Source organism: Macaca mulatta, chromosome 4 (assembly GCF_049350105.2).
Source record: "Macaca mulatta isolate MMU2019108-1 chromosome 4, T2T-MMU8v2.0, whole genome shotgun sequence".
Taxonomy (NCBI): domain Eukaryota; kingdom Metazoa; phylum Chordata; class Mammalia; order Primates; family Cercopithecidae; genus Macaca; species Macaca mulatta.
In genome coordinates this window covers 78,527,454-78,546,504 of record NC_133409.1, presented here as the reverse complement: position 1 = coordinate 78,546,504, position 19,051 = coordinate 78,527,454, and the positions used below count along the sequence as shown (strand labels likewise).

The window sequence follows — 19,051 nt, the reverse complement described above, 5'->3', positions numbered from 1 at the left end:
TCAGACCTGTCTTACAAGCAAGGTTAAAAGAAATCTTTTAGGAAGAAGGAAAAAAGGAAAATAATACATTCTGGCATTACAGATCTTCTACCATGTGTTATAAACACCTACTTTTGCAATATTACTTTTCAGTATTCCTTTACTCCTATGTGAAGGAAGCCCTGGTCTCAAATATGCTTTCTTTCCATTCATCATGTTATTTCCTCTACCTGGAATGCCATATATATCTCCATCTATAGACATCTTCCCAATCTTTAATGTCCATCTCAAATATAACATTTTTTAAAATGTCTATTCTGATTCCCCATCCAGATGTGGCTTCTTGTACACATTATCCTCCTGCTATTTTTCTTAACGGGGAAAACTCATTTGGCTCTTTTTACTGTATTTTAGATGGCAGCACAGGGCTTTGCAGGTAGAAGACAATCCTTAACTTCCTAGTGGACTGAATTATCTTTTTTTTTTGAGACAGGGTCTTGTTCTGTTACCCAGGCTGAAGTGTAGTGGCATATACATGGCTCACTGCAGCCTCAACTTCCTGGGCTTAAGCAATCCTTCTGTCTCAGCCTCTCAAGTAGTTGGGACTACAGGCATACCACTACGTCTGGTTAATGTTTTAATTTTTGTAGAGATGAGTTCTTGCCATGTTGCGTAAGCTGGTCTCAAACTCCTTGGCTCAAGTGATTGCCCTTCCTTGGTCTCCCAAATTGCTAGGATTACAGATATCAGCCACCACTCCTGGCCTCTTTTATTTATTTATGAGACAGAGTTTTGCTTTTGTTGCCCAGACTGGAGTACAATGGCGTGATCTTGGCTCACTGCAACCTACGTCTCCCAGGTACAAGCGATTCTCCTGCCTCAGCCTTCCAAGTAACTGGGATTACAGGCACCCGCCACCACACCCAGCTAATTTTGTATTTTTAGTAGAGATGAGGTTTCACCATGTTGGCCAGGATGGTTTCGAACTCCTGACCTCAGGTGATCCTCCTGCCTCAGCCTCCCAAAGTGCTGGGATTACAGGCATGAGCCACCGCACCCGGCCCTGGCCTCTTATTTTTATATTTTACTTGAAAGCTGCCTGAGAGCGAAAGGAAGACAAGCATAAAGAAAAACAAATGGGCCAGGCACAGTGGCTTACACCTTAATCCCAGCACTTTAGGAGGTCAAGGCAGGCAGGTCACCTGAGGCAGGAGTTTGAGACCAGCCTGGCCAACATACACTATAACCCGACCTCTAATAACAAAACAAAACAAAACAAAACAAGGTATTGTGGTGCATGCCTGTAGTCCCAGCTACTTGGGAAGCTGAGGCAGGTGAATCGCTTGAAGCCGGGAGGCGGTGGTTGCAGTGAGTCAAGATCGCACCACTGCACTCCAGCCTGGGCTACAGAGAGAGACTCTATCTCTCAGGAAAAAAAGAAAAGAAAAGAAAAGAAATGGACAGAAGGACAGAAGTTATCTTGCTCCACAAAAACATAATAATACTCATCATTAAAATCCACTGACTGATACTGAAAGTATTAATATAATCTGTGCTTGAAAAAAATAGACTGGATCTTTGCAACTCAAGTCACTTGTTAAAACCAGTTATTTCCCAAGAGAACTGGATTCTCTTTTAAAACCCTCTCACTTTCCTGAGACTGAGGCCAAGCCAATAAGAGCTGAACCTCTGGAGACAGGAAAGAGGTGTCTTGTTCCCCATCTCAACACCAACATTAGTCAGAGACACTGCCTTTGCAGAGGACCTCGATTAAATTCCCCAGGAAGGATCAGGAGTGGGTGGAAAATAAACAATAAAGAATCAGAAAATGAGTGTGTTCGGGATCTCCAAACCACCCCCAGGTTTGATGATTTGTTAGGATGACAGATGTTATTCGGCATATAGTCAAATTCATCGTAATGACTTTTTTACAGTGAAAGGATACAAAGCAAAACCACTAAAAAGAGAAAGCCCCATAGAGTGAAGTCTGGAAGAAACCACGTGTAAACTTCCAAGAATTCCCTCTCAGTGGACTCGAGTGTGCTTAATTCCTCCAAGAATGAGCTGTGATAACATGTATGAAATATTGTCTACCATGGAGATTTACTGGAGACTGACTTAGTGGTGAGGGTTTTTATTAGGGCTGGTCATGTACGCATTTTCTGCCTAGCATGTAGCAAAATTCCAGACTCCTAGAAGGAAAGCAGGTATTCAGTATAAACTATATTGTCTGCAAACAGTTAAGGCACTGTGAGCCATTCTTATCATTTGGAGGATGGTAGGAACACTCCTAAAATTCAACTTCTCCAATGCTAGCCAAAGATCAACCTTATAATCAGGTTTTTCTCAGGACAGTAATCCTTTTCTGCACAGAGGTGTACTGAAAATACTCTTCTTGATTCAAGAATCTCACTTTCAGGAATTTTTTTTTTTTTTAGCAAATAGTATGAAATTGAGCAAAGTTATTATACACTAAGATGTTATCACAATATTGTTTAATTTAGTAAAGAAAATTGGAAACAGGCCAGGCACTGTGGCTCATGCCTGAATCCCAGCACTTGGGAGGCTAAGGTGGGAGGATCATTTGAGGTTAGAGGTTTGAGACCAGCCTGGCCATGGTGAAACCCCGTCTCCACTAAAAATACAAAAAGTAGCCGGGCATGGTGGTACACACTGTAATCCCAGCTACTCGGGAGCCTGAGGCAGGAGAATCTCTTGAACCCAGGTGGCAGAGGTTGCAGTGAGCCGAGATCATACCACTGCACTCCAGCCTGGGTGACAGAGAGAGACTCCATCTCAAAAAAAACCAAAAACCAAAAAACAAACGAAAAATTGGAAACAAAGTAAATGCCCCCAAAATGTGAAATGGTTCAGTAAATTACAGTATAACAATGTGAAGAAATATTAAACAATCATTAAAATTATATTTTTGAAGACTTTTAATGACAAAAATGATTATGCTGGGAAGTAAATCAATATGCAAAGTGTTATATGCAGTAACAACTCAAAACAACTAAAATCTAGAAAGAATAAAATCTAGAAAGAAATATACTAAAACATAATCATGATTCATTTCTGGGGGATGGTTTTATAAAATAATTTTTATTTTTCTCTTGACCTTTTTCTGTTTTCAATTATTATTTAATAAACATGTACTCTACCTTTTTTTTGTTTTGTTTTGAGACAGAGTCTCACTCTGTTGCCCAGGCTGGAGTGCAGTGGTGCGATTTCAGCTCACTGCAACCTCCGCCTCCCAGGTTCAAGCGATTCACCTGCCTCAGCCTCCCAAGTAGCTGGGATTACAGGAGTGTGCCATTACGCTCAGCTAATTTTTGTATTTTTAGTAGAGACAGGGTTTCACCATGTTGGCCAGGCTAGTCTCGAACTCCTGACCTCAAGTGATCTGCCCGCCTCAGCCTCCCACAGTGCTGGAATTACAGGCGTGAGTCACCGTGCCTGGCCTACTTTTCTAATTGGAAGGTAAGTTAAAATGATAAGACAATTAGATTTTAGATATATAGGTTTGTGAATCCAAAGTCAATTTTGTAAAATGTAAAATATTTAGTGAGTACAGTAAGTAACATGAGTATAATATATAAAACAGCTTAATTGGTGAACTCTTGACCATGTAAAATGCAATTTTCCAGCTGAGCATGGTGGCTCACATCTGTAATCCCAGCACTTTGGGAGGTTGAGGAGGGAGTGTAGCTTGAAGCCAGGAGTTCAAGACCAGCTTGGGCAGTATGGTGAGACCCTGTCTCTACAAAAGTTTTAAAAAATTAGCCAGGTGTGGTGGTAGGCTACTCTGGTCCCAGCTACTCCGAAGGCAAGGATTGCTTGAGCCCAGGAGTTCAAGGTTTCAGTGAGCTAGGATCACACCACTGCCTTCCCGTCTATGTGATAGAGTGAGACCCTACCTCTTTTTTTTTTTTTTTTTTTTGAGACGGGAGTCTCGCTCTTTCCAGGCTGGAGTGCAGTGGCTCAATCTCAGCTCACTGTAACCTCCACCTCCCAGGTTCAAGCGATCCTCCTGCCTTTGCCTCCCAAGTAGCTGGGATTACAGACACGCACCACCAAACCCAGCTTTTTTTGGTATTTTTAGTAGAGACGGGGTTTCGCCATGTTGACCTGGCTGGTCTCGAACTCCTGACCTCAGGTGATCAGCCTGCCTCCACCTCCCAAAGTGCTGAGATTACAGGCGTGAGCCACCGCACCTGGCCGAGATCCTACCTCTTAAAAAATAAAAATTAAAAAAAAAACAAACAATTTTTCTATTTCAAATGCTTCTTTCTTCAATTAGCTAACATTTAAAATGCAGACAGGGGAGATATATTTTCTTATAAACACTACAGAAATCAGAATGGCTAATTTTTATTATAATGAAGAAATGGTTCACAAACTAGCCAGTGCAAAAATGAAAATATATTTCAATGGCTAGAACAAAGGATGAATTTCCTAAGCTATTTTATATATTTATATAACTGTAATTCAACTTAGTACATTATTAAGTATGAGTAAGTAACAGCACTTTGGGAGGCTGAGGAGGACGTGTTGCTTGAGGCCAGGAGTTCAAGACCAGCCTGGCCAACATGGCAAAACCTCATCTCTACTGAAAATACAAAAATTAGCGAGGCATGGTGGTGTGCGCCTGCAGTCCCAACTGCTTGCGAGGCTGAGGCACAGGAATCGTTTGAACCGGGTAGGCAGAGGTTACAGTAAGCTTAGATCGCACCACTGCACTCTGGCCTGGGCAACAGAGCGAGACACTGTAAAAAAAAAAAATAAGTATTAGTAATGTAAGTCATAAAGTTTTCACAGCTTTAAGGAGAATTAAGTAATTGTTCTACAAACCTCTTCTTCTTCTTCTTCTTTTTTTTTCTTTTTGAGACAGAGTCTCACTCTGTCCCCAGGCTGGAGTGCAGTGGTGGGATCTTGGCTCACTGCAAGGCTCACTGCAAGCTCCGCCTCCCGGGTTCACGCCATTCTTCTGCCTCAGCCTCCGAGTAGCTGGGACTACAGGCGCCCACCACCACGCCCAGCTAATTTTTTGTATTTTTAGTAGAGACACGGTTTCACCGTGTTAGCCAGGACGGTCCCGATCTCTTGACATTGCGACCCAACCGCCTCAGCCTCCCAAAGTGCTGGGATTACAGGCATGAACGACCACGCCCAGCTGCTCTATAAACTTCTTTTGGAGAAGGTGACTCTAATGTATCCAGTTCCAATTCCCTTCCATTTGTTGTTATGCATCTACCTTAGTCACATATATGCTACTTAACAGAAAGCTATTTTCCTACTACCCAGGATCTTCACCACTGCATTAAGCTGCCATATAGAAAACAGACTGCTATTGTATCCTCTTACCCCTAGAGAGATGAAATGGTTTGCAGCTTCTTTTAAATCACAAAGCAATTCTTTTGTGTACTAAATTGGCCCAAGGCTACGGAGGTTGTGCAACAGAGATCCACAGGGGCAGCCTCTCTTCCCACATGACCTCCACTTGTGGCTGCTTCCCAGTCCTGCCAGAACATGAAAACCTTGAAAGCACTCCATGTGGAGGCAGTGCTCTCTCTGGCATCTGAAGTACTTCTTGGGCTGTTAGAAAAACCAAATTCTGAAGAGAGCTATTGCAATGGTAAGCACACTCAGGAAAAAAAGCCAGAATTTTTCTGGTTAGGAAGGGAAATGTGGTTAACCTAAATTGGACCTGAGGCACAAATGGAGGCATCAAGAAGCACTCCCACTAGTACAGTTCAACCATGCATTTTTGTTTCCATTCTTTTAAAAAAAAATTATTATTTTTTAAGAGACAGGGTCTTGCTGTGTCACCCAGGTTGGAGTGCAGTGGTGCAATCACAGCTTATTGTAACCTCAAACTCCTGGGTTCCAGTAATCCTACTGCCTCACCTCAGCATCCTGAGCAGGCATGGGCCACCACGCCCAGCTAATTATTTTATTTTTTGTAAAAACGGGGTCTTCCCATGTTGCCCAGGCTGGTCTTGAACTCCTGGCCCCAAGGGATCCTCCTACCTTGGCCTCCTAAAGTGCTGGGATTATAGGCTTAAGCCACCACGCCATCCTGTTTCCATTATGAAAAAAGAATGGCTCTTTAAATGGTTTGGCTATTTTCAGAAATGTAACTGCTTAAAAAAGGGCTATGAGGAGGTGGCAGGGAAAGAGGACAGATGAATGAAGCATTGCTATAGAGTCTCTTTAATAAAATGTAGCTAATAAAGGTAGCATTCCTCTGAATCTCTGTATTTAAATAAAGTCAGCAATTGTTGTTTGCCAAGTGGTGGTTCAAGTACAATCAACAGCCCTTTAAAGACTTTCTTGCAGTTGGGCGCGGTGGCTCATGCCTGTAATCTCAGTACTTTGGGAGGCCGAGGCAGGTGGATCACAAGGTCAGGAGATTGAGACCATCCTGGCTAACACAGTGACAGTGAAATCCCGTCTCTACTAAAAATACAAAAAATTAGCCGGGCGTGGGCATGGTGGCGGGCGCCTGTAGTCCCAGCTACTCGAGAGGCTGAGGCAGGAGAATGGTGTGAACCCAGGAGGCAGAGATTGCAGTGAGCCGAGATTGCGCCACTGCACTCCAGCCTGGGCGACAGAGCAAGACTCTGTCTAAAAAAAGACTTTGTTGCTTCTTCTTTTCTCTTTTTCGGGAAGAAACACAATAAAAATATGAGAAAAAGCATGGGACTTAAGAGTCAAGAAAAACCTGGGTTCATTATGAACTGTGAAACATGTTAATATATTAACAATTTTCAGACACTATGCTTTCCTGCCATTTGTAATGTCTGAATTTCAGGCTTTTCCTCTGTAAATGGGAATACCAACAAATGTCACCCTTTTCATAGGTGATTGTGTACAAAGAAAGTATAAGCAAACTGTAAAGGGCTATCTAAGTATTAATTGTTGTTGCTGTTAGGTCTCCCTGACATAAAAAGTACTTAAAACATGGTCACATAATTATTAATGAACTGAGCTAATTATAGTGGACAAATGGTAAGAGTAGATAAATTAAGAACCTTAAAACCAACAATAACACTTTCGTGTAAAAATTAACATATTTAATTGTAAAATATAAATATCTTATATGGAACTAAGTTGAACACCCTGGAAATATCCCAAGGGAAAACAGTGTCTCAACATCCAGAACTGGTCACTATAATTATCATATAGTGGGATCTCAGGTATGGCAGATAGATGCTATCAAATCAGGTTTCACTAAAGTACAGATGATACGGGGAAGTGCTGGGTAGCTGGGTAGAGAAAGGCAGGTCCCTGGCTGGGGCTCCACTCCTACAGACCTAGGTGAGGACAGGCACTCCCGCTTTTGTGCCTAAATGCTGCATTTTCCAAGACCACTCTGGTCTGCCATGCCCCCAATCCTGGTCCGGGCACGGTGGCTCACACCTATAATCCCAGCACTTTGGGAGGCCGAGGTGGGCCTATCACCTGAGGTCAGGTCGAGACCAGCCTGACCAACATGGAGAAACCCTGTCTCTACTAAAAATACAAAATTAGCCAGGCGTGGTGGCACATGCCTGTAATCCCAGCTACTCAGGAGGCTGAGGCAGGAGAATTGCTTGAACCCAGGAGGTAGAGGTTGTGGTGAGCTGAGATCGTGCCATTGCACTCCAGCTTGGGCAACAAGAGCGAAACTCTGTCTCAAAAAAAAAATAAAAATAAAAATTAAAAATAAATAAATAAATAAATAAATAAATAAATAAATAAAAATGAGTCTGGGCTCTTGACTTCAAATCCCTGAGAGCTAACAAGTTGTGTGACCTTGGGAAACTTACTTAACCTTTTCTCAACCTCAGTGTTCACATCTGTAAAATGGGGATAGCAGTAGTACCTATCTCTAAGGATTTCTGTGAAGATTAAATGAAGAAACACAGGCAAATCACTTACTACAGGGTTATTTGCTTAGCTATTGTCATCTTCATCATACTATCTATACAAGGTAACTTTCTACAAGTGGAACTAGACCAGTAGTCACCCATTTTACAATCAGATATTAACCTTCATCCACAGTAGTGAACTTGCACATCTTTGAAAGGTCCACTGTGGTCATCCATCCTGTGAGGTCTCTGCATACCAATATGCTGCTTAGGTGTGGCTAGATGTGCCTACTAGGAACTGTAGTTACTTGAACCAAATGTTAGCAGATGTCCAAAGTGCAATTCTGCACATTCTACTAACCGGTCTCTGAACTACCCAGAGTCCCTGTGTTATACTTTTAAATTTTAAATTTCTTATCCCAGTTGCTCATGCCCTATGTTTCACTTCTAGTAAAATTTATCTTTCTTTTTTCAAGTGAAAATGTCAAAAAGCTTAAGATGTGCATACATGCATACCTTTTCTAATTTGAAGTGAGTGAAATCTTGCTAATACAGAAGCTAAAGAAGTTAGAATAATGAAACACTAAGATAGGAGCCCCTTATAATAGTATGTACCATGTTAAATGATGGTGGTGGTCAATGAAGCAATTACTTCACATCTAATATCCTACCGAAATGAAATAACTGCATTTTAAGGAAATAAAACCTAACCTTTCTTGAGATGTCCTGCTAAATGAGTCAAAAAAATCTTAATTCTAGACCTATAAAATTAATCAAAATAATCCAACTGTGCAATCATCCCACTTCTTATCATAAAGAATCTAATAATGCAGTAAATTCTGGGTCTTACATATAAAAGACATCCCCATCCCATCTCCCCAACAGTCATCTTCTTAGGATCAAGGTCCACTCCTCTGTGACATGGAAGGACCCTTCCTCTGGGGAAAGGATGGGTTCAGTTGCCTCAGCACAAGCTGCTCCTCCAGCCTGCCTGCCTGTGACACTGCTACCTGCTAGCCAGAAGCATCCCAGTGTCTACTGGGCTGCTGCAGATTGAACAGACTGTGAATCCAGCCAGAGGATAAGAGGTTGTTTTAATTGGCTAAGTCTGCTATGTACTAAGCGTATGGCCATGAATTTGTAGCCAAAACACTAATCTTAAAAAAAAAAAAAAAAAAAAAAAAAAGCCATGTACAATTTAAACACAAAACAAGAATGACATTTTCATTATTCTAGTTTTACCACAAGGGCTTATAACATAACATTTTATGACTCTGAAATCCTTTACCTTTGAAGTAGAATTTTCGTGATATACTCCTTGTACCAAGTCCATGAGAGCACTTGCTAAAAGTTCCACAACCTAAAAAGCAAGAAGAAAAATTAAAAAAAAAATTTTAAATATATCTCCATTGTTACCTCAGAATGCTTCAAAAGGCTCAGTGGCAAGGCAGAATCTGTGCTTGACAGAAAAAATCTTGTGCTGTGCACTAAGATCTCAGCAAATGGCATTGCCCACCTGGATATTAAAGCTGTGATCCAATTTTTTTCAGTCATAATTCAAGCCAAAAAAAAAATCTTATAAGCATAGCATTTAACTAATATACATGAAAATCGAGTAATAGCCATTTTGAACATAAATTTACATTTCAGATAACTAATGAAATCTTAACTCAATTTATTTTCTGCATGTTTATTTCTGTCAGGTGGATATTTTTTCAGTACTCCCATTCTGGGAGCAATTACAATGCTAATTTTCATACTACAGGAAAAAAAAGCAAAAGCAAAAGAATGGCTAACCTTTCAAATATGTTCATTCTGTTGCACTTAAAATGCACTGTGGATATATTTACTGTGGGGCCCCTGGGTCAAATGTACCGTAAACACTGAAAATTTTTATAGAACTGCAATACTGAAATCATATTCATCAAACCTGTATTATTTTTCAAGGCTCAGACTTTTTTTTTTTTTTTTTAATCAAGTGAAATCAAACGCTTTGAACTTGTTCCAGGATGTAAAACAAGCAGAAAACAGTAAATGGTCTCTTTGGAACTACTGTACAATTTAGAGTAGTTTGCATAAAGCATCTTAATTTGAGAGGATAAAATAGTAGTATTTATGAAAATGTTCAATGCAGCCATTTCAAATAAGAATTCCTCAAGGCAACCCCATCCGCTTCTTACAAGTCTTAATATCTTGTATATTTAACTTCCTATGTTATGCAGTCCTGTATCAGATTTCCACTCTTTGCTTCCGAAAATTCAGCTCCACTCTGATTGAATTAAAGGATTTTGTTTCAGCTTTTATCATTCTTGTAATTGAAGACATTATTAAGCCAAAGAATACAGACCCAAACAACAAGATACTTCAATCTCAGGTACCCTGGGTTTAATAAACATTTTCTTAGAGGCAAATGATATTAATTTGTAGAAAGACTTGCTTTAACATTTTAACACATGGGCATTTATCTCCAAATTTATATATTTACATTTATACTACGTAACATACACAGAACTGCTGATAGGAAATTTTTGCTGATTGAAGGCATATATTTTTCCTAGCTCTTTGCAGATGGGTTAATTTGTAAGGCATATACAAAGTCTTTTTTTTTTTTTTTTAAATCACATTGTCGTGTAGGTAACCAAATACTTAAGAAATATTGTAGTAATATGAGCTGCAGAGGAACTGGAAGGACAATGATCCCACAGTGTTACCACATGAGTTGAGTTATTTAAGTGGGGAAGAGAGAAAAATGAATGGATTTTTTTTTTCCCCTGAAGGTATCAGATAAGCCCCATTCCCAAATCCAGGAGGACTGAGTATCGCCAATAGGTCTATGAAAGACTGTAACTAAACGCACAGCATCAGATTGGATTACAGTTTACACAAGCAACATCCCAAGATCCCCCTGATGGCCGGACACATAATACAGATCAATCACTCACTAAGAAATGTTATGGTTTTGAAACAGTTCGAGCTCTGAGACCAGCACTCGTAATGTGAAGAGGGATTTACAAAGAGAAAGTCTGACACTAAATGTCAAAATGATGGTATGAACTTTAACCACAGTGTTCCTTTACTTCCCTGAAACTCCAGACCAGGCAGAAGCAACAAGAACATTTTGTTCTCTGACTCTTTCTCATTGAGTAAACCTGTGCCTACAAGTTCATAATTTATAAATGACCTGTACTTACAAATGGCTATACTTACTTGAACAGAACACACCTCCATAGCCAATGACAACCCATTAAGGAAAAAACTTTAGATTTCTTTGAGTTAACAAGTTGAGGAAGGAAAAGATTATAAAAAGCAAGAGTAGCCTAAGAGGTTGAAACTGTTCCAGATAAGGGTGACTTACCCAGTGCATATATCAATCTCTTTCCATTGCCTGAAATGTTTATTTTTAAAATTATACCAAAGAAAGATGTGTTTAAGTATCACCCTTCCTTAAAAAACTGCAAATATTTCTAGAAAGACCACAAGGTTACCAGCCACTCACAATTTAGTAAGCTCATTTAATAATCTTAACTTTTTTTTAACTTATTACCCCAGACATTCACCTGTTTAGGTACTGCTATACTTACATTTAGGAAAACACTCGGTTAATAACATTTTTCCCCCTCACATTCTTGAGGAATGACATGTTCAGGCAACTCAAAGTGCTGGCAGGAATAATGGCAGCCAAAGGAGAATCCAGAGGCCTAAAAGCCAGACCTCTTGGGGCTGAGAGCTGAAGTCTTGGTGCTCTAGATAAATGCAACCTTGAGAAAGATTCCAGGACTTTTGTTTCTCAGGCCCATGGGGCAAGCAAACACTTTCTACTAGGGGAAGGGGAAAAAAAGGTTAAAAGAGCCTCAATGTGAGCTATGTTTGGAAGCCAAACAGATTAGGGAACTGTTAAAAAAAAAAAAAAAAAAAAAAAGAATACTAGCAGCCAGGGAATCTAGATTCTATTCCAAAGTCTACTAATAATTTGATTGTAAGATTTGGGCAAATCAGTTTTCTTCAACTCAATGCAATAAACTGCAATAAGGGGAGTTGGAAAAGATGATTCCTTAAGGTCTCTTCCAGCCCTACAATTCTAAGCTTTTACAAATGCAAGTCTGATTATTTGTAATTAGGCAGGTAAACTTGAAAACTGCTTTTCTGTAAATTTTGATGGAACATCTTTGTTCATGTAATTCATTTTTAACTCTTGTCTTCACGTGAACCTTTCCCTCTATCTGAATTCTACTGGCTAATTTCGTTGTGAAACTTTTTGTACCAAATCCCCCTTGGTTTCAATACCTAGAATTATAATAAAACACTTCCCATTTTTCAAAACCATTGTGACTGGTAGAGCACCCCATCAGCTGGCAAAGTCCTACTTGAGTCAATTAAAGGCAACACTGCTGAGCTCTGATTCTTGAAGGGCTCTAATGCTTGGAAACGATTTACACATACTGGATTCTGAATGACATCAGGCTTAACTGCCAAGTTGCATCAAACAAATAATGGTACTAAGTTGGCCATATCGTGAGTATCTCTGAAAAGTAAATATGTAGAGCATTTAGAAGAGAATTTGGAACATAAGTTTCAGTGAGTGTTAACTTACTCTTCTTCCATACCGCCCTATTATCATGCTATATTCAGTACAAGTCTTGAGTAGATGAACAGCATAGTATGGAGATTAAGATTATGGTGTTTTTAAAATTGTGTGCCTAAATATTTTGGAAGAAAGTGAGTTTTAGTTCAAGAACAAAACTCAGAACACATGCAAAGACCATTTTAACCAAAATCAGGGACCTCTGAAACACTGACTTGCTGCATCCTGAAATATTGTTTTAGATTATACAACAGTCAGCATCGATGTTAAATAGTTTAGCCATTTGGAGAACAATTTAACAGGAGATAACTTTCTGCATTTCTGGTGATTCAGAGAATAGCAGCATTGCTTACCTACACATGCAAATAAAAAAAAAAATGCTCTTCTCTTCAGTGTGGGTCATATGTTGAAATGTGACTCTACAGCAAAGCCATACACTATCCTTCAATTTCCAGTGAACCCAAAGTGGCAACCATTCCTAATGTCAGTGTCATGAAATGGCTTCTCCTGCCACCTCCCTTGTTTTGGCTACTGGGCAGAATGCTGCAGCATAGGACAGTAAATGGACAGTGCATGTCTAGTTGCTATTCTCAAGCAAATTGTTGATCCCTCCCATTTCAATAACCACTGTCTCACCCAAGTTAAGGAACAGACAGTATCCAGGTGTATCTGAACCTTAACAAAATTATAGATCTGACATAATTAACCTTTGTAATGAATTTCTTAAATGGTAAATTTACAGGACAAATTTCAGCAATCTCAGGGGAATATGTAATTGCTTCATTCTTTATCTTTTGGCAAGGGTAACTACAATTCAATGATTTTTTACACTGAAAAACCAAGATGATGAATACCCTCACAAAGGGTATTGTGATGACTATGCCCTGAGCTATAATAAATTTTCATCGTAAAAAATAGAAATTGGGAGGAGTAGGGGATGGTAAGACAAAAATCCTGACCAACAGAAAAAAATCCTCGCATTGCTATCCAAAGATGTCTGTAACATATTCTTAAGGAAAAAAAAGCTATTTACAAAATAGAAGTAGTATAAAAGGCATTTTAAAAACAAAAATGAAGTCAATCTATGGGTTTATATACACAAGAGAAAAAAGTCTGAAAGGAGAGACAACAACATAATAATGATAATGTATAAATGATAGATTTTGGATGATTTTTAAGATTGTTTTCTTCAGCCTTTCTGATTAAATTTATAATTGCTAAGTTTATAACAGCTTACATATACACTATTTCCCTCTTTTTATTGTATTGCATTACACTATTTCCCTCTTTTTATTGTATTGCTTTTATAATTAAATAAAACAATAAATCTATTTCCTTGGGAAGGTGTGTGTGGGTGGGGAAGCAGCTTGAGGGAGACCTCAAGCTAAGCTATGTCCACAAATTGATTTATGGAATATAACACTCAATAGTTTTTGGATTAGAAAAAATAGGATCAGTAAGTGGTAGTAAGCATTCTGTGCAGACAAGTCATGCCTTTATCAATAAATGGGATTCAGAAGTACTGTCAGCATTTGACAGGCGGAATAGACTCAATAGAGTCGTAGATGTTTGACTAGTACAGCAGACCACTCTAATTTGAGCAAAGGAGCGCCTATCCTAAATTAAAATACAAGTAAATTCTTTTTTTTTTTGGAGATGGAGTCTCACTCTGTCACCCAGGCTGAAGTGCAGTGGCACAATCTCGGCTTACTGCAACTTCTAGGTCTCCCAGGCTCAAGGGATTCTTCTGCCTCAGCCTCCTGGGTAGCTGGGACTACAGGTGCCTGCCACCATGCCCGGCTAATTTTTGTATTTTTAGTAGACACAGGGTTTCACCATGTTGGCCAGGCTGGTCTCAAACTCCTGACCTTTTGATCCACCCGCCTTGGCCTCCCAAAGTGCTAGGATTATAGGCATGAGCCACCGCACCCGGCCACAAGTGAATCTTTAGAAAAAAATGTAAACTATAAACTAACATGGCTCAATTAAAGCTCAAGTCAGCATAATATGAATTGATGTAATAAGGTAGTACAGTTGCATTTTAATTCACTTGAAAAAGGTTGCTTTATAACTTAATTTGCTTGGTATATAAAAACTGTGAAGGCCATTACAGATTTGTAATCTTTCAAAAATTTGTCCTCAGAAGGTGATTTTAATGATGGATTTACTACAGTGTGGAATGACAAAACAACATGTCATCTATCACTCTATTTGGAGGTGAGTAACACGGTGCCCCTCAGCCTTTACTACTTTTAGCTGCTAGCAAACAAAACAGTCATGTGTGTTCATGTGTGTGCACGTGCATCTGCAGTGCTGATGGCATTAACTATGCACAACTTTACTGTGCTCTTTCCTCCACCCCGAGGAACAAACAGCAATGCATGAAGTAGTAGCAAAGGTAAAACAGTCTTGGGAAAGAATGAATTTTCATATACATCTTGGGAGGAACAAAAGATGGATTTAGTCTCTTTTGAAAGAGCTTTGGAATTTGAAGGGATATTGTCAAAATTCCTTTTTAAGCCACAAAAACTCTTATCAGTGAAAATATCTTACAGAAAAATACTAAGAGGGTGCTGAATAGGCTGATAAAGGTAACCAGAGCAGGTGGTGTCACTCTTTACTTCATAAAAATGAAGCACAAACTATTTGTGAGACGCATATAAAGATGGAAAGATTTACATTGCCAAGGTAAGGTACAGAGGGACTAAAGAGTGGCGCCCTCCCATAGAGACCAATAATAATGTCTAACATTTGTAAAGTACTTTATCATTTACAAATGGATTTAAGCAAACCGTCTCATTCCAGGTGGATTTGGTCCCCGGTGCTCAGCCAGAGCTTCCAGGCTGGCAGCCTCAGTGGAGAAACGACTTCTGAAGAACACAGGGCACAGCAGCAGTGGCCAAATGAGGGGTGAATCTACTCACCCACCACCTGGGCACGAACTACCCAGATGAGCTCTACTCTGCATGCTGATTAAAATAAATGAGCACTTTGATAAAGCCATTGCTAAAGTCTCTGAAAGGATGGCTCTCTCCACTTCTTCCTATCAAACTAGGACGGGGTTTAATGTAGACAATGATGAAGGGGCTGTTGGAATAAGCACACCAACTCATAGAAGTTCTGGAGGAAGCTTCTAACTCAGCGTTTTGAAGGGAGCCTTTTCAGTACTGCCAAATGTGTAAGGCTTTGCTTATTTGTGGGAGGGATGGCAATCTGTTCTAGTGAGCTGGAAGTTCTTTCTGGCTAAGCGGGTAGCGAAGAGAAAGAAATGGCACTACCAACAGGACAGGTGCAGCAAAAACTAAGCAAATTGATAATCTTAATTTTTAATTTAGAACAGCTGATACATTGGTTTATAAACTACTGGTAACATTTGTCAAAAAGGTTTCAGGAAAATTTAGTGAACTAAACAGAAGTATAAAATTGCAACTGAGGCTGGATGCAGTGGCTCACTCCTGTAATCTCAGCACTTTGAGAGGCCGAGGTGGGAGGATCACTTGAGCCCAGGAGTTCAAGACCAGCCTGGGGAATATAGTGAGATATCCATCTCAACAAAAAATGAATGAAAGTTTTATTTTTATTTATTCTATTTATTTATTTTTTTGAGACGGAGTCTCGCTCTGTCACCCGGGCTGGAGTGCAGTGGCCGGATCTCATCTCACTGCAAGCTCCGCCTCCCGGGTTCACGCCATTCTCCTGCCTCAGCCTCCCGAGTAGCTGGGACTACAGGCGCCCGCCACCTCGCCCGGCTAGCTTTTTTTGTATTTTTTAGTAGAGACGGGGTTTCACCGTGTTAGCCAGGATGGTCTCGATCTCCTGACCTTGTGATCCGCCCGTCTCAGCCTCCCAAAGTGCTGGGATTACAGGCTTGAGCCACCGCGCCCGGCTGAAAGTTTTATTTTTAAAATCACAACTAATACAACTCGAAAGAAATAGGCCACAAATTCTGGAAAATGGCTTAAATATGAAGTTTGAGATATAATTTGACATTGGTTGGTGGATGCATTTCATGAATAGTCTGATAGCCTACTATGTGCCTGGTACGCTACTAATGAAACTAGTCTCGTTAGGCCACAGTTACACACGAGGCACTACCAAAAAGATCTACATCATAATTCCTTTATTCAATTAATACATATAAAAATGTTTGTGGTTTATTTTATTTTATTATCTTTTGAGATGGAGTCTCGCTCTGTCACCCAGGCTGGAGTGCAGTGACTCAATCTTGGCACACTGCAACCTCTGCCTCCCGGGTTCCAGCTATTCTCCTGCCTCAGCCTCCCGAGTAGCTGGGATTACAGGCGTGTGCCACCACGCCTGGCTAATTTTTGTATTTTTTAGTAAAGACAGGGTTTCACCATATTGGCCAGGCTGGTCTCGAACTCCTGATCTCATGATTCACCCGCCTCGGCCTCCCAAAGTGCTGGGATTACACGAGTGAGCCACTGCGTCTGGCCATGTTTGTTGTTTAAATACCACTCAAGGACCATGTCTAAACAAGTCTAATAAATAACTTTTACATTTACTTTCTTTGCAGTGTTTTTAAATTATAGTTGTTCTTTTTAAAGGATACACTGTCTAGATAAATAACTTCAAAAAGATAAAGGCCAATTATTTGTCTTTGATCACTCAGAAGGTTAATACGTAAGTTGCAAGACCTTGGGCCAACCATGTCACTTCTTTGCCCCTCAGTTTGCTTATCTAGATAAGAGGTTTCTGTGTTTTATCAACAATAAGTCCTATGATTAGAAATATTTAATGTGCAGCTATATACATTTTTAATTCACAATTGTGAGATACAGTAAAAAAAAATAGAATTTTTTTAGCTACAATAAAAGAGTAATAAAAAAACTGATTTTACTTTTGAATAAAGGTGCATGGTTTTGGACTACTGTTTCTTATTAAGCAATGCCAAACAGTCATTTATTGATGACTGACTCATTTATTTGTTTAAACAACAATTAGGTTCCTGAAAAAGTAGCAGACAATTTAAAGTGCTTAAGATGAAAATTCTCAGCGAGGTGTGGTAGCTCATGCCTGTAATCCCAACACTTTGTGAGGCCAAGGTGGGAGGATCACTTGAGGCCAGGAGTTGTGAGACCAGCCTGGGCAAAACACTGAGACCCCATCTCTATGAAGAAATTTTCTTTTTTTTCTTTCTTTTTTTTTCTTTTTGAGATGGAGTCTTACTCTGTCTCCCAGACTGGACTGCAATGGGATGATCATGGCTCACTGCAACCTCTGCCTCCCAGGTTCAAGTGATTCTCCTGCCTCAGCCTCCTGAGTAGCTGAGATTACAGGCGTCCACTACCACACCTGGCTAATTTTTGTATTTTTAGTAGAGACAGGGTTTCACCATGTTAGGCTGGTCTCGAACGCCTGACCTTGTGATCTGCCTGCTTTGGCCTCCCAAAGTGGCAGGATTACAGACGTGAGCCACTGCGCCGGGCTGAAAAATAATTTTTTTGAAAGATAAAAATTTTCATAATAAAGAAAAAGGAGATGTTTTCCAGTAGGTTTTAAAAAAAGTTGGTTGTGTCAAGTATTTTGCATTACTATAAAAACTGTAATAAATAGTTGCTGAGAATTGAATACTTAGCCATGAAACAAACAAGCAACATAAAACTGATTATCATACAGCAGTTAGTTGCTTTATTTTCCACCTTCCCCAATATGGGAATTGCTGAATATGAAGTCTTGTACTCAGGATATACTATTCTCAGTATGTTCTTTACCTAGCGGCACTGCCACATGTTGTTCTGATAGAATTCTGAGAGAATTATGCTTGCCATTTTAGTGTTGGGCCTATTTTTTTTCAATGTGGCTGATGAGCTCCATTTTGCTTTCACTGCTTCTTCATCTGGAGACCCTCTCAGTGATGTCAACTGAAAGGCTGTTGTTGGCTAGCTTTCAATATACATTGTGACATAGTATAAATACATGTGCATTTATAAAACTAAATTTTTTTTGAGACAGAGTCTTGCTCTGTCACCCAGGCTGGAGTGCAGTGGCGTGATCTCGGCTCACTCCAATTGCTACCTCCCAGGTTCAAGCAATTCTCCTGCCTCAGCCTCCCGAGTAGCTGGGATTACAGGTGCCCACTACCATGCCCAGCTAATTTTTGATTTTTGTATTTTTAGTAGAGACGGGGTTTCACCATGTTGGCCAGGCTAGTCTAGAACTCCTGATTTTGTATTCCCAAAGTGCTGGGAATACAGCTGAAAGCTCCATGAGCTACCATACCCGGCCAAAACTAAATTAAAACTTTCATTATGTAATTTTCTATTGCATTCTACCTTTTTTTTTTTCTTTTTTTTTGATACGGAGTCTCATTCTGCTGCCCAGGCTGAAGTGCGGTGGTGTGATCTCGGCTCACTGCAACCTCGGCCTCCTGGGTTCAAACAATTCTCCTGCCTCAGCCTCCCAAGTAGCTGGGATTACAGGCATTGCTACCACGCCCAGCTAATTTTGCATTTTTAGTAGAGATGCGGTTTTGCCATGTTGGCCAGGCTGGTCTCAAAATCCCGACCTCAGGTGATCCACCCGCCTCAGCCTCCCAAAGTGCTGGGATTACAGGTGTGAGCCACCACGCCAGGCCCTATGGCTTGAACCTGGGAATCATTTGAACCCAGGAGGC

At 40.1% G+C, this 19,051-nt stretch overlaps 1 protein-coding gene across 1 annotated transcript in view; it reads right to left on the bottom strand.

Annotated features, from left to right (window-relative positions):
* The window catches only part of PDSS2 (decaprenyl diphosphate synthase subunit 2), a 296,574-nt gene that overhangs the window by 76,888 nt on the left and 200,635 nt on the right, over nt 1–19,051 (bottom strand). The window contains 1 exon segment of the mRNA NM_001266911.1: nt 9,121–9,192. Within this exon segment, the coding sequence (NP_001253840.1) occupies nt 9,121–9,192 (72 nt within the window).